Source organism: Oryctolagus cuniculus, chromosome 1 (assembly GCF_964237555.1).
Source record: "Oryctolagus cuniculus chromosome 1, mOryCun1.1, whole genome shotgun sequence".
In the NCBI taxonomy this organism is placed as follows: Eukaryota; Metazoa; Chordata; class Mammalia; order Lagomorpha; family Leporidae; genus Oryctolagus; species Oryctolagus cuniculus.
Window position 1 is genome coordinate 136923140 of NC_091432.1, and position 16389 is coordinate 136939528.

Below are 16389 nucleotides of genomic sequence, written 5' to 3' on the forward strand. Positions count from 1 at the left end.
ACAACTGGACTGAAGAAAGTTAATGAGCTCCTGCCACCCAGTGATACACACTTCAAACTGAGTTGAGCTTTCCAAGGTGCAGACATCCTGAGCCTTCAGAAAAGGAAGAGTATTTCTGGAAAACACGACCCACTGACACACAGAAGCAACTCCATACCTTCAGCACTAGGGACACAGGGGAGGCTCTTCTGAGCTTAGGAGACTCTCAGGTTTCTGTGGAGACAGGTGGCTAAGAAATGGTGACTCAGTTGAGTTGCCTGATGCCTAACAGTATGCACCACCTGGGGTGGGGACAGATGTTAGCAGGTCAGTCTCAAGACCTAGCCCCTGGGGAAAGGTGTCCTTGTGCCCCGTCTGTGCTCCCTAGAGAAGCAAGCAGAGCCTGAGGCTGCCTAGCTCACTGCCAGGGTGTCCGTGTTAGAGTCAAAGGATGGGCCCATCCCACCTCCTATCTAGAAAATCTCACAAATCTAGGACGGCTGCCCACTATGTGGACAACTCCTGGGTAACTTCTGCCCTGCATGGCCTCAGTCCATTAGATACCCCATCTGGGAACAGATTCCTGGAACACAAACATGCTAACAGATTGCCCAACTGCCAATGGCACATTCTTGAACTCGTCCACATAAGGAAGTGATGAAAATCCACATGGATTTGAATCTTTGACCCTTAAAGATGAACCAACCCACATAGGAGCAACGCAGTGACTCAGAATGAGAAGGATCCATGGTCACACACAAGTGCACACAGCCTTGGATGCAGCTTTGATGATTAGCTTGGTCTCTAAGGCACACACCCACTGTCACCCAAATATTCTTACTGCACACATATCTCGGGTCATACATGTTGTAAGCAAGCATGCAGGGTTAGGCAAGAGGGGCAACAGGAGCAGGGGTAGAAATTATGGACCTGCTCCCCAACAACAATTTGTTTTCCAAAGGACGCCCAAGGAAGGCATATCTTGCATCACTGTGCTCAGAGACAGCCTGCCCACCACCAACAGTCCAAGTGGCAACAGAGCAGTAGGAGTGGGGTCTATACATACAGAGTAGTAAGATGCACACACTCACATAGGCAGGGCCCTCCTATTCCCCATTGCTACATGCTGGAGGGGCCTTTGGAGCACAAAAAGATCTCCTCTTCCCCAGGGACCCCTTGGAGACCGAGCAGCCTTCTGAGACCTCTGAGCAACTCTGTGTTCCTCTAGATTAGGATCAAGAACCAAGCCGTTCAAGAATCCTCTGACCCTGTCATTCCCTGTTCAGCACGTGTGCATCATTTCATCCAAGTTTAACAATCTCACCAGCAAACAGATAAAAATAGCAAATTTCATGTATTAGCACTGATAAAAATTCCAATGTCTTGCTTTTTCTATTACACTGCTTTGTGGTGTCATGGCTGGCACTTTATCCTTCTTTGTGCATTTCTAATGGCTTCTAGATTTGCCAGTTTTCTGTGCCTACTGAGTAACACACACTTTCCTCCACCCTGCATCCTGGAGCACCACAGCTGGTCTCTGGCAAACATCCTCTGTTGGGATCATCCTCACCTCAGTGGGATGTGCAGATTTGTAAGCTTTCCTAGTAACAACTTCCCAGGAAGAACAGAAACAATGTCTAGGTCTTCTGAAAGTCCCATAAGGTGGGGGTGGTCATGGGGGAGAACAGATTCAAAGAGGATTTCTTTAAACCTGTAAGGGTTACAAGAAAGAGGACAAACTCTAGTCTCCAGCAGCAATCCCTCAGGCTGAAACCTAGGTTCCTGAAGTTACTAATCCATCAGAGAGACCCACCCAGCATGACTGGCACTGTATGCACATCCTCCCAGCATCTCTGAGCATCAGATCAGACATCAACCTGGGCTGGGCATCTGTGTTTCCCATCTGACAGGTTCCTAATGGGGTCTGACATATCTGCACATACCATATACCACCTCTGGGCTGTATAACTGGAAGGCACAAGAGGAAAGCCTAAAGAATTCCAGTCATGAATAATGGGGATTTGTTGAAACTAGAATGCCCACCTTCTGACAGTAGTGGAAACGTGAGCTGGGCTAGCAAAGTGCATGGGGGAAGCCCAATAAGCATGCTAATCAAACAAATCACTAGTCCTAGAGCATGGGTGGGAGATCAGTGGCAAGGACAACCCCAATGGGGGAATCACAAAATACCAAAAGGACATAAAGAGATTAGAGCATTGGGGAATGTGTTTCTAAATGTCATATAAAAGCAAGCAGGGCCCTCCTAAGATGGAGAAAACTAAAGCGATACACCATATAGCAAGAGAAAACCACTCTTCTTCTAAGAATGACCACATGCGGGTTTCAGACAGCAGGATAACGCCAGTACTCAATCCATGCCCCAAACTGGGTCCCTGTGAATTGCCAAACAGCCTTGCTGCAGACACCACACAATAGCTTTCTTCATTGTGTGAAGAGATGGCCCAAACCTGAGTGCAGCACTAGCTGAGCACACCTGAACCCCTCTTGAGTGTGCACTTTTACATTTCCTGGGAAGAACAATGCTTCTCTGCTGACCTTTTGTGTCATCTTGAATCTGCCTTTCATTGGAGACAAACACCTGGACCCAGCTACCCCACAAACTTATCTGTAAATACCAATCTACCCTCACCTACCAAGGAGATGCTCTACCCACATGAACCAGGAAACTGGGTCTACAAAACTTGACACATTGGACTCCCATGTGATCAGCAAAATTACAAGTGGACAGGACTCCATGTGGTCTGCTAATGATCCATTCTTCTCTTAAATATGAAGGTTAGGGGGCAGCGCTCTGCATATCAGTTAAAGCCACTGCCTGCAGTGCCAGCATCCCATATGGGCACTGGTTTGAGTCCTCGCTGCTCCATTCCAATCCAGCTCTCTGCTATGGCCTGGGAAATCAGTGGAAGATGGCCCAAGTCCTTGAGCCCCTGCACCCACATGGGAGAGCTGAAGGAGCTCCTGGCTTTGGACAGGCGCAGCTCTGGCCGTTGTGACCAATTGGGGAGTGAACCAGCGGATGGAAGACCGCGGTCTCTCTGCCTCTCCTCTCTCTGTGTAACTCTGACTTACAAGTAAATAAATAAATCTTTAAAAAATATGAAGGTTATTGCTCAGGTTCACCATACCCAAGTGAAGAACCTGCTGAGCCTACCCTTACCAATCAACAGATATCCTCATGACTCTGTTATAGCTAAGCTCTTACACATTCATAGGCACACTTCCAAATGCCTCCTCATGTTACTAAGAGTCTATGAACTACTCCTGCTGACTTAATCGTGTTGCATTGAAGTGTGTCCCTCAACAGGAGGATGCTCCCATCCCATGCATCTGGAGAGAGTAACAAAAAATGGCCTTTCTCTCCTACTCCTCAAGAATGAGTGCGAGGTCTCAGGTTTTGTAACCAGAGAGTAGGATTTCTTCAAGAGGGGGACACAGGAACAGAAGCAGAGACTCTGAAGGAGTTCATCCCTCACTGGCTGTTTTTCAGAGCACTCTGAGGAAGGTTCATCTTGCAACACTGTACTCACAGGGGGCCAGAACTCCACTAAGGAGGAAAGCTGCAAGTCAGGTTCTGGAATATACAATGTGCTAGGGTGTATGCTGCTGAAACAGGAAGTGCCTCCAGCTCCTCATGTTGTACATGTTGGATGTTTATTGCAAGGCAGCCCACTGTTTCCTTGTCACATACACGCCCACACACCAATAAAGCTATCCTTTGATAAGCTGGTGTCAGCGGGCAACAAACTAAAAGTATACTTTGTGTGCAAATGCACCTCTCTGTGTGTGTCTGTGTGTGCACCCATGTCATGCAGTCTGTGTTTAATAACATTCCTCCTGGGGATATAACAAAGTCTTGATTGGTGATGTCTACTTGATTTAAATATCCCAGTATACTAACTACAAGCTAGCAACCTAATGCCAGTGAACACAGAGGTGGCAACAGACAGGAAGGAAGCTTCTCTGACCCACCTCAAGCACACCTACATTCCATCGTAGAAATCTGTGTCTCTCCCAGCTGTATCACTGGAGGTGTGCTGGCCACCTTCATACTGTCAGCTCCCATACCTCTTTCCTGAGGGATCTGAGCTCAAATCCCTCTGAGCTCAAGCTGCCTGAACAGGAAAGGATGAAAGGATCACACAACTAACTCTTCATTCTTATTCCCCTGCTGCTCTCCACCAGTGATGGGAAGGGGTATGTATATAACTTTGGTAGCTTTCTCATTCTGTGATGGGGATAACTCGGAGGCCCATCTCCTGCACTGGCTACCAGAGTTTCCCAGCTGGAATCAACCCAAATTATTAAAAGAGGAAATTTGCTGCTCACTCACACATTTGGGATTCTTTTGCATTCCCTGCCTCATTTCCCCATTCCTCTACTGTTCTTTTGCCTCCAAAATAAGCTTACATTCATTTCTTTGTCTCTAGGTCAGTTCCTAGAGGAATGCAAACTAAGCCCACAAAGAAAGAGCATGGACAGTTCTATTGCAAGACTGGTGGACCAAGCTGGAGCCAGAAACTCAATTCAGTACCCATCCACGGGTGGTAGGAACCAACTTCTTGAATCGCCACTCTTGTCTCTCAGAGTATGCATTTACAGGAAACTGGAATCAGAAGCCACAGGCACGCGCATCTACTTGATAAAGCTAACTACAGTACTTTCCAAGTAGTCCTTGAAACGCATAATTTTGCTCTAATAAAACGATCTTTTGTGTGCTTGAAACAAAAAACACCCTCAATAAAGACAATATCAAACACGTCCCCTGAATGCCTAAAGGCACCGGAACACCCACTTTCAGATACAACACACTTTCAGATACAACCACCCCACAATTCTCACACGGCCAAATAAACAAGAAAATCGACATGCTCTAATGCACACACTGACCCCCAAACCGTGCACACGCCCTTATCGGTGTGCAGTGAGTGGCACTGACCTAACAGGTGAGCAGCACAGAAGTCACAAACCATACAATGTACAACCTCCTTTATTGTTAATTTCATGCACACAAGGTGTAGGCAAGGCATCCGTGATTTGACACCGGACTGGGAACTACAGTTACTATTCAACTGAGGCAGGCTGTTCACATCACTGACACCTCTCCGTACTGAACCTGAGTGCTCCACTTCTCCTCAGCTGCACCACGTGCACAGGTCACACAGGACGCACCTGAGGACGGCACGCACTGGCAGCAGCCCGCGCTACCTGCTGGACTGCATCAGGGTCTTCCGTCCCGAGGAAGCGTCCCCAGCCTCAACCTTGCTCAGAGTGCTAGCGACACCGGCGGGACACACTCAGGGTCCTCTGCGGTATTAAAGCCCCCTCACGTCAGGTTCAGGCACCGTCAGAACACGGGGAGCGCCCAGCCAGGACCGGCACCAAATTCTGCGGTATAGCCACAAGCTCGCTCTGCAGCCAGCTGGCCACTCGGGCCGCTGGGCCGCACAGACCAAGGGTGAGCCCACCGCACAGCGGGAACGATCACAAAGTGCAATAACCGCTCGGCAAGACTGGGGCTGGGGGGTCCATTACCTTCTAAGTAACGGACTCTCCGGGTGCCGCCATGGCCGCGATTCCGTGGGCATGCGCTCTCCTCGCGCCTGCGCATCACCTGGGTTGGACGCCCGCAACGGATGCTGGGAGACGTTGGAGGGCAACTGGAGCACGCCGGGAACCCAGCGCGCCCAGAGAGGGCGTGCGCATGCGTGCGGAGCGCGCGCCAGAGGTAGGCGTGCAGGGAGACAGTATGAGATCTAGAAAGATTTTTGAGGTTTTTCCGCGACGAGACGAGTCCTGGAATCTTTGTGGCCGTCCCTCCATTAACCTAGCGCGTCTGAAACGACCCCTGATGGTTTGGAAGAGGGCAGACGTCCACGCAGGCACGCGCACCCCAGGGAAGGGCTCTTCCTAGGGCTGCACCCTAGAGTGAGTCCCCTGCATTGGGGTCAGCGCTTGCAGCCTCTCCGGACTGCAGGTCTCTGAGACTTGGCCGCACCTCCCACAGACGCTGCCTCCTCTCTTCCCAGGCCTCCTGGGTTCCATGGAAGAGCAGTCTGGCCAAGAATATTGGACCTGCAAGCACTGAGGGACTCCGGTTCCTAGCTCCATTCTTAGAGTTTGTCCTCTGGTATTTACTGCACTTGGGGAATTTATAGAATACAGGGAATTTTAAATAAACAGCGATTCGCAAATGCTTTCGTTGAAAATTTCTTACCATCCTAAGACGTGACAATCTGAACCACATAAAGTAAAAAATACCATGTAGTATAGGCGTAATTTTACAACAAAGAAACACTCATTCCTTAAGTTCCTGAGTACAAAACGTGGCCTCATCAACCCTGCAATATGAAGTTATTGCTTGAACCCCATGTAAGGGTGCCCACGATAAAAATACAAGTCTTTGAGAAGGCTCTTAAGCTTGTTTATTTTTTAAGTCACACCCCTAGGGTTTTTGTTTGTTTGTTTTGCCAGTCACCCTTACCTTGCTTGAATTGCTCCCACATTATCTTCTGAACATGGGTAGACCTCTTCCCAGTGCTTGCATGGAGAATAAAAACATTGTTGAGTGTAAATGGGTGGTCATGCTACAGAGGACTGAGGCTGCTAGCCCCTGGGTTATTCTCCAGGTGACTTCAATTCCAGGGCTAGGCCAAGCGGGAGCTAGGTGCATGGAACTTCAGCTCTTTTCAGGTCGCACCTGGATTCGTGAACCCAACAACTTGAGCCATCATCTGTAGTCTCCCAGGGTGCACATCGGCAGAAGGCTGGAAGGCCCAATTACTCCAGTACAGGAAGGGACATCTTAACTGCTAGACTCAACACCATCTGGAGTACCTGCAATATTTATGAGCTAAAGACCCACTTTTTTCTAAATACCTATCCTACAAACCAAAGAAAGTAACCACAAGTAACACAAATTCATTCAGTCCTTGATGGACAGAGGCGTTCCAACAGAGGGCATCAGAAGTCAGACTTTCCTTGGAAATGCCTTTTCAGCAGTGGACAGGACTTGGGGATGCAGACTGCTTCCCTCAGGATGAAGTGCACACACTGCAACTATCTCTGATCCGCTGGTACCTCGTTTTCAGACACTTGGTCCCCTCTTCTCCCTGAGCAAGCCTGTGCTGATCACATCTTGTGTTCTGAAATTTGATGAGAAAGTGCCTCCCTGAGTGTAGCTAGGAGCCTACCTTCCTCCACAGGTGGGAAGCAGGGTGGCCTAGGAACCAAGAGTAGGTATATCGATATGGAACAGAAGTTAAGGAGGAACCAAGTACAGTCGGTGTGCGGAATCAGAGACTACTTTAACACTGCCTGAGGAGCTCACATCAGCTGTTTTGCCACAGTTCAACTTCAAGAGAACTTGAGATTCTGCCCCACTGCAAGAGCCTCAGAATGTCTCCCCACCCCCACCCAGGCTGCTCTCCTGCCACCCCTCCCCCACCAGAGAAGCCTGAGCCCCACATTCCATTCCTGTTACCTTTAAACTTGCCCCAGCTGCTGCAGTTGGACCCTGAGCGGCCAGCTCACTGCTGGGTCCTGAACTTGCTTCTCTCATTGAGGAGGCTGTGCTGAGTGTCCAAGCCTGTGGGGAGAGCTTCAGGAGGAGGTAAGTCTGTAGGGGTGGGGCTGTTTAACCAGATTCCCTGCTACTACTCGGATACTTGGGAACTCACATGTGACACGTCCCCTGGGGACAGCTGACTGGACTGAAGTAGAAGAGACAGCCCTGGATGTCCACAAGGACATCCTACCTGGGGAGGCTGTGGAAGCCTACATTGAATGGACACTGCTGACTGGGGAGACTACTGACCACGTACAGGTGGATAAAGAGGCCCCACGGGAAGTGTACTGATGAGTAGAAGATACGGGAGCAAATGGATTCATTCTCTGTAAACCAGGAGAGGGACACAGGTCACTTCAGTCTGAGGGGTGTAGTGTGAGGATGGGCGGGGCTGAGCCTACAATTTCAGTCACAGGGAGCCTGCCCTTGAAAGGGCTCAGAGGGTTTAGACAGGGGTATCCTAGGTATTAGGATGATGTGATGAAATGGACTTAGCCATGAAAATGATGAGTTGGGCTCCTTCCCTTTTACCCACTCTTCCTTGAGTGAGGCTGGAAATTACCTCAACCTCCACCGCCCAGATCCTCCAGCTCTCTGCTTCCTGCCCAGTAGTGGTTTCTCTCACTCCAGGAAAGTTGTTTTTTCTGGATTCTGCAAGGACAGGAATGGCAATTAACATCAGGCAACAGAGGGCTTGGGTTTCCCCTAAGTGGTGTGCATTGTTCTTCTTGTAGTGGAAACACAAGTCTTTCACCCAAGTCATCCTACATCTCATGGTGGCCCCTGCCCAGGACTTTCCATAAAGATGATGGCAGTGCACGGACTCCACGTCTGTTCTTCACAGACAAGTTCAGCTGGGCAGAGTGGCTGGATTTCCACAGGAAGTTTCAGTGAATGCTGTTTTCCACCTTTATTTGCATAAAGCTTATTTATTTGAGTAGCAGAGTGACACAGGAGGGGAGATAGTGAGGGCTTGACAAGCAATGGAAGAAGGAGAGAGGGAGAATAGAGAGGGAGAGAGGCAAAGGGAGAGACGGAGAGGGAGAGAGAGAGAAATAAAGGGAGGGAGAGGGGGAGGAAGGGAGAGAGATATCGACATCTTCTATCCACTGTTACTCTACAGTGTCTGAAATAATCAGAGCTGGGCAAGGTCAAAGCCAGGAACCCAGAACACTGCCAGAGTCTCCAACAAAGGACAGGAATTCATGTGCTATGTCTTCATTTTCTGCCTCCCTTCTCACATTAGCAAGAAGCTGGATCAGAAGTACAGTTTGCCAGGGCTAGAACAAGCTCCAATATGGGGTGTGGACATGCCAAGTTGCAGCTTAACTCACTGTGCCCAAAAAACCACACCTGTTTTTATATTAAAGAATGGAGAGCAGCAGTTAGGAAGGTTATGTTCAATCTGAAGACACGGGTCCTGATCCTCAGACGCAGGTGCCTTGTGCCTGTTGTCATTTACTGGGCTCTGTGTGGTTCCTGGTCAGAGATGTGTTCCAGTACATACTGCCCCCCCCAACTCCCTGACTCAAGCCTACTCCTCAAGCCTTCGCTTTCCATCACTGAGAGCATAAAGAACGATCCCAGAGGGTCACAATTCCCTCAACCAATTCTGATCTGACCCTTTAGAAACTATGAAATCCCGGACACCTCCGCAGACAGCCCTACCAGTCACCACAATGTGGACTTTCCTACCCTATGCAGCCATCACTGATTGTATAAGGACACCATCTCAAGGGACCAACATCCTCCTAGCAGTCCTGTTCTTGGGGAACACAGCTTCTAGAGTGGCCAGAGGGACCACCAGGCCATGCAACCAGGGGTGGCCAATAAACGCTCCCTGTGGTTTCGGCAGGGCCCTCTGAAGAGGAGTACCACCTGCTAGCAGGATGACGTTAGCCTCAGAGATTACAAGGTTATGCTCATGAATCACAAGTCCATGGTAGGGAGAGATTTCTTCCCAGACCTTTGACCTTCTTGTGCTAGGGTTTAAGGGAAGGGTTCCACTAAGAAGTGTCAGCTAAAGAAGCCTAAGGTGGGGTCTGTGTTCAGAGTTGTGAATCAGCTGGCTTTACCTAGGTCGGGTGGGCACGTGGCACCACAGCTGTGTAAGTCCCCTGGCTTGCTGTGGAGTACTGAGGGGCCCAGTGCCACTAGGGAGGCAAAGCTGATCCAGGTGTTGGGAGACACCTATAGAACTGGAGTCACCCTGTGTGACTCTAGGGGCAGTGAGAACTCATTGTTCCATCCTGGCAATGAAGGGTATTTGAGAATTGCTATTCGAGAAGGGTATTGAGAATTGGTTCCCCTATTCCATTCACCCTTCTCCTTTGTCTCCACAGCATCTCCAGGGCTGGGAACAGCCATGATCCCGCACCCAGGCACCTCCACGTCTCTCGTCATGCTGCTGCCCTTTCCCCAACCAACTCACGGCCCTGCACCCCAGCCACCCTGGGGGCAGCCCCCTCCGCCCCTCCTGAATGTGGCATTCCCTCCAGGCAGCTGCCTTGTACTGCCTGCTGCCATCCCCAGGATGCCCGCGGTGGCTGGAGATGGTGGCTGCGGCCCCAATGGGGCTGGGAACGTCCACCTATTACTCCAGTTGAGGACAGGAGGGCAGCCAGTGGAGCCTCTCCACTCTCAGACCTTGGTCTACAACCAAACCCGTATCATCCTGAATGCCCCAGAGGGGTTCTGTGGGGCAGGGCAGAACCCTGCTCCCATAGCAGTGCCTGGGTCTTCCCTGCAGGCAACAGTGCCTGCACCTACCATGGCGGGAACCCAGGCCAGTCAGGGGGGCTGGCCTCTGGGACTCCCTCCTCCAACTCCACCACCAGCTGCCCAGCTGGCCCCAATGATCTTCCCAGTTAACAACGGGCCACCACCACAAGGGGCAGACAGGGAGCACATCCTGCCTACTCCCAAGGCACAAGCCTCACCAGACAACCCATGCAACTCTACCAGCGTCTACGAGAACTTCCGGCGCTGGCAGCACTTCAAGGCCCTGGCCCGGAGGCTCCTGCCCCAGAGCCCTGACACAGAAGCTCTGTCCTGCTTCCTCATGTGAGCACCCATGCCCAGGGCCTGGGGCAGTGCATTGGGAGGATCACGGGCTGGGCAACGCAGGCTATGAGGGCTCCCAAAGGAAGACCCTGAAGGCAATCGAGAGACCACATGCAGTTCCATTGTCAGCCATGCTACCTCATGCTGCGTGTGACACGATTCCAGGGCCTTTCCCCACTGGATCTTAGCTATCCTGTGATAACATTTACATTTCCACCATTTCCAGGGTGACCCTTACAGAACACTCAAGGTCAGAGCGGGTCCTGGGATCACAAGAGCCACCACTGGGGTTTGAGTCTGAGTCCACACAGCAATCTCTGTCCACCACTGGCATGTATGCAGAGGGTCACAGAACTCAGGAACTTGACATGAGGGGCGATAAGGAGGGAAGTCTTATACACAGCCCAACCTTCACTCTTCCCAGGACTTCCAGGAAGACAGAAGGTGGTCGGGAACTCACCCAGGGCCACGCTGGGGCCCCAACACGAGGGTCTGTCTCGGGCCAGCACTGACATCGCAACCCAGAGCCCTCATAGGGGAGGAGATGCTCACACCCATTCCCAGGGAGCTAAAGGTCACTGCAGCTGAACCTGCTGAGCTTCGCACAGGCCAGGCACACGCTCTGTCTCAGGAAACGACTGCGGTCATGCCATCATGAGGAAAAGACAATGTGGTCAGGAACACAGCCACAGCCCAAACACCACGGTCCAGGCTGTGACGGGACTCTGAGCCCCTAAGGCAAGAACGCAGGCCACTGTCTGGGGCTGCTGGGGATCAAACCAGAGGGAGCCTTCCCCGCAGTGGCAAACTCCCCTTTCTTGACCACTCGGGCCCGGCTCCTCCTGTCTACCACCATCACGACAGACACAGCCACCTTCCACTGAGCAGGGCACTGCGTCCATGTCGCACCCACCTCTGACCTCCCGGCCGCATCGGCACTCAGCCTGCAGCTGAAAGCAGTCTCCACGCCTTAGTGTTGACGTCTCCATCTCCCTGCCGCTCTGGACACTCAGCATTGCCCAGGAGGCACATCACCCCCAACTCAGTCCCCATGCACTGAGCTTGGTCCCCTAATCAGGGCACAGCCTGCATGGCTCCCTTCCTTCTCCCCACTCCAAGGAGCTCTGAGGTCCCAACTCCAGTGCGGCCTCTGGCCAGCAACTATAAAGCAGGTTACACGCTCAGCCCTGGGGCCAGGAGCCCGCACCAGAGCCCTGGCACCCAGGTCAGATCATTCTGTGTGCTTCTCCCTTTGGGCTGCACTGCACAAGGCCACACACTGGACAGTTTCAGCCACAGATGTTCATGTGTCACGTCTGGAGGCTGGAAGACTGAGCACAGCACATGGCTGGATTCAGATTCCGGTGAGGCTGCTCTTCCTGAGACAGGACCTTCCCACTGTCTTCATTTGAGAGTCAAGCTGTGGCGAGTCTTGCTTCTCCTCTAAGGACACCAGTACTATCACGGGAGCTGCAGCCTTAGGACCTCTCCTAACCCTAACTGCACCACAGACACCACCTCAGACCCCATCACACTGAGGATTAGCACTTGCACACATGTATTTAGGGCATACAAGCATCCAATTCATGCTGCACTGTGATACTGAAGCTGCAAAAGGAAGACAGAGAGGCCAGCACAGCCCTGGAAGTGGGTATCCCCCAGATGAGAGGTGGCCAGGAGGCAGGAGAGCCCACACTGGAGGAGGACACGACAGGGACAGAGGGACGGGGAGACCACAGCACAGTAGTCAGAGCCCTGAGCTCAGGCGGCAGGGTGGGCTCGTGCGTTTTCACTGACTCCGGGGAATTAATTCCAGCCCCGTGCTGCGGACCCTGGCCCAGCGGAGGCCCACCATGCCGCTGGAGGAGGGCCTGCGGTTTGCCTTGCGCGAATGGCAGCACAAGAGCAACTTTGACCGCATGATCTTCTACGAGATGGCAGAAAAGTGAGTTGGGAGTCCGGGTCCCGGTGCTGGGTGGTGGAGGAGGCTGGGGAGGGAGGCTGGGCCTGAGGGGCTGGACGTGTGAGCACATGTACGCCGTTCCTTGGAACAGGCCCTCCGTGGGCCCTGCTCTCACAGGATACTGCCCCACCACCTGGATGTAGGGTTCTAGGCACTCTCCTCCCCGGGAGTCCTCCCTATCTGTGTCTGAGCTACCGAGGCTCTGACGTTCAAGGTTGAGGTGGAGCAGCCAGGGCAGCCCTTGTGGTTCCTCCCACCACGAGGACTCTGCACACAGCAAGACCTCCATCGGAGCTTCTGCCTCACACCCTGGAGAGGGGGCTGTGGACAGATGTGTTGTCACGGTGAAACGCCATCCCAGAATGTGCTGCAACCCAGAGTGTGTCCTCAGGGATCTGGTGTCTCAGACACACGGCCCTGTCTGCATTTCTGCCGGTTCATGCAGTATGATAAGTTTAAACACACAGCACTCAGAGGCCATGCCCACCTCTCAGCCAGGCCTCCCATCCTCCTGCCTGCCCCTGGACCCTAATCCCTGCTCCCCCTACAAGGGTCACAGTCTCGGGCTCAGGATCTTTGATTCTGAACTAGGACCCAAAAGCGCTTGTGAGAAATGTCCTTTTGCGCAGCCTCTGGAGTCAGCCCTACTTGGGGCTCTGTGTGGGGCCAGACCAGGCATGGAAGTGGTGAGATCTGCTGTGCCTTTGTTAACTGGGCCTGCAGGGGATCAGAGACACACGTCACCTGCCCGAGCAGGGCAGACAGAGCACTGTTCCCAGCATGCTTTACCCCTGTGGGACTGACCAGACTTGGACCTCCCTGACCCCAAGGGACACGTGCATGTGTCCGCCACCAGCTGCTGCCAGAATGTTGTCAGGGCGTGGGCCCCTCACATTTGACCTGTGTCCCCCACGCTCAGGTTCATGGAGTTTGAGGAAGAGGAGGAGATGCAGATGCAGAAGCTGGAGTGGATGAAGGGGAAACCTTGCCAGCCCCCACTGGTCTCACCAGCACTGCTTCCTCAAGGGCCCCCAGCCCCTGTGGCTGTCCAGCAGCCAGGTACAGTCTCCCGTGTCCCAGCACAGTCCGTGGCAGAGGCCAACGCAACCCCAGGATTTGCTGTCCCCTCGTCTGGGCCTTTCCTTCAAGAGCAACATGTGTTCCTTTGTGCAGAATGTCCACGGGCAGCCCAGGGGCCCACATGCTTTGGGCCATTACCTGGGGATTTTTCATACCTCAGTCCTAGTGCCTCTCATCCCTTAGCTTCCCAAGGAGCCAGCAAACTACCAGGATGGGGTCTGGAGATAAGAACACAGAGTGCTGGTGACAGATGTTCCACCTCTTGGCCCCATCTCCTCTCTCGGATGCTTTTGTCAGCTTCTCCTGGCCCAGCGTGACCACTCATGTCCTCCAACAACTGTCCACCCCACTGCGGCTGACATGACGCTGGAGCCCCTGCACTCACACCATGTTCCCATCCACAGGGTGTGCCCCCAGGAAGGCCAGCTCCAAGGCCCTGCCTGCCTGTCCAGTGCCACCCAGATACCAGGGGCCTCAGGACAAGACACCCAAGGAGATCCCACCAGAGGCCGTGAAGGAGTACATGGAAATCATGGACACGTTGCTGGGGCCAACACCCTTGTCCTTGGAGCCTCCCGATGGCCACCCAGAAGAGGACACAGATGAAGGTTTCCTGGAGAATGAGGGGTCATGCCCGGACCCGGAAATGCTGTCCTACATTGAACATCTATGCTCCCAGGTGGATTTTGTCACCAAGGTGGGTTGGGATGCAGCACTGGGATGCAAGATCCAAAAAATGACCCTGCCAGGCCCTTAAGCCAAATGCAAGTTCTTCACCACTGCCTTTGTGTTCCTCAGTGAGGGAGGGAGGGAGTGAAGCTGACTGCCCACTGATTTACACCCCAGAGTGTGAACAGTGATGGGGCCGTCATTGCTCTCTGGTTCTGTTCAAGTTCCCATCATCTCAGGTGCTTCATGCAAGGATGATCATGGACATCTTGCATCTCTTCTAGGCGGAGGCCATCATTCACCCCAGATTCCTTGAAGAACTGCTTTCCCCAGATCCACAGCTGGATCTCACGGCCCTGTCCAAGGAGCTGGAGAAGGAGGAAGGGCTGACTGCTGACCAGGTAAAGGACAGAAGGTGGTCAGCAGGTAGAGCAGGCATAGCATGTAGACAGGGCAGGGAGGGGCACCAGGAAACCAGGGGTGGGGGCTTCATATAGACAGGGCCTGGAGGGGCACCAGGTACCAGGGGTTTATGGACAGCAGGTAGACAGGGCAGGGAGGGGCACCTAGGTAGACTGGTGGTAGAAGGGGGGACCCCAGCATGGCAGACCCAGATCATTTTGTCTCCCCCTACTCTGCTGGGGAAAAATGACTTCTTGAGGAGCTGCTTCTGGTGGGGTACAGGTGCACACATGTGTTAAGGAGACAGAAGAGCCAGTTCCAGGTTAGGGTACAGGGCTAGAATGAGGCCCATGTGGGTGGAGGCAGAACCCCTCACACTAATGGGACCAGCCCAGAGATCAGGCCTTTTTGCCTCCTCCCGAGTACCTGCTGTGCACTCCCTGGCCTCCCTCACACCTGGCACAGCCACTAAGGGCCTGTTTCCTCTGCAGGTGATGGCGAAGCACTGCTCCTTGAAAGAGGATGGGGCTGTGGGGGCAACCCCCAGTCATGGTGTGCCACAACTGAACCCCAGCAATTCTGAATCTGGACCCCAACAAAGTGCGCAGAGTGACAACCAGGGCCCCCGCCTTGGGGCCAGAGCTGAGTGCTTCTCCGGGTCGATGTCTTCCCAAGACCTGCAGAGACATGCTGTTCCAGACACCCCCCTGTGCAGGCCTGAGGTTAATGCTGTCTTTAGTGGACATCGGGAGTGTCCCTCACTGGGGGCCACCAAAGATGCCAGGAGTTTCAGAGGAGGACCCTCTGTTGGGGGCCCGCACACACCATTGGACAACTCCAGTGAGAACGAGGAGGAACTTCCCAGTCTCTCCTTCCTCCTGGCCTCCCAGCACCACCTGCTGCCCTTGGGCTTTGCACGGAGCGAGGCCTCTGCTGAAGACCTGCCCTGCCTTGGAGCTGGGAATCCTTGCAGAGCACCAAAACCCCTGTCTACCCACGGAAGGGATCCTAGGGGACCCCTCCCACATGCTGCAAAGTCCAGGAAGCAAGCTCTGCAGGGAGGCCAGGGCCCTGCAAAAAAGAAGCCCTGCCCAGTGCCTCAGCTCAGGGCTTCTGAAGGGCAGGCCCAGGCTCTGGGCTCTGTGGGAAACTCCCAGGCTCAGAAGAGGAAACATGACCACTTGGTCACCAGGAGGAGGAAGAAGCACCATTCAGCCCACTAGGTGGCACCAGGGCTCTGGGAGCAGCTCCTCCAGGTGCAGCCTGAAGCCCATGGACCCTAACTCTGCCCTGCACCCAAAGTGCTGACCCTGCTGTTCCTCACCACAAGAGGGCGACTCTAGGAGCCCCGGGTGGAGGGACCTGGGGCAAGAGTGTGGAATCATCCCTTTGGGACTTTGTTTGTGTAAATAAAGGAAGTTACATTGGAAATCGTCTCTGTTCTGCTGCCCTCTGTCCTGGCGTCAGTGGGGAGAGGACGGTGAGGCAAGACAGACGGGGATGCCTGCTCGTGGCTGCACAGGGGCCTGACCGACGTCTCCCTCCGGGTTCACACACTTCTACCCCGGCTGCTAGTGCCCCGCACCATCACCGCCCACACAAGCCCTCATTTGCTCTGGGTCCTCCGGAGCCCCGCTGTCCTTTG

At 53.2% G+C, this 16389-nt stretch overlaps 1 protein-coding gene across 1 annotated transcript; it reads left to right on the top strand.

Annotated features, from left to right (window-relative positions):
* The first annotated feature begins 7484 nt into the window (after window positions 1-7484).
* Window positions 7485-15982, top strand: LOC100355755 (NUT family member 2G). The gene is made up of 7 exons (XM_070067067.1): window positions 7485-7612; window positions 9910-10630; window positions 12447-12575; window positions 13513-13916; window positions 14078-14370; window positions 14627-14743; window positions 15236-15982. Exons 2-7 carry the CDS (start codon window positions 9933-9935, stop codon window positions 15965-15967), a joined length of 2373 nt encoding a protein of 790 aa, XP_069923168.1. The 5' UTR covers window positions 7485-7612; window positions 9910-9932; the 3' UTR covers window positions 15968-15982.
* Window positions 15983-16389: the final 407 nt, after the last annotated feature.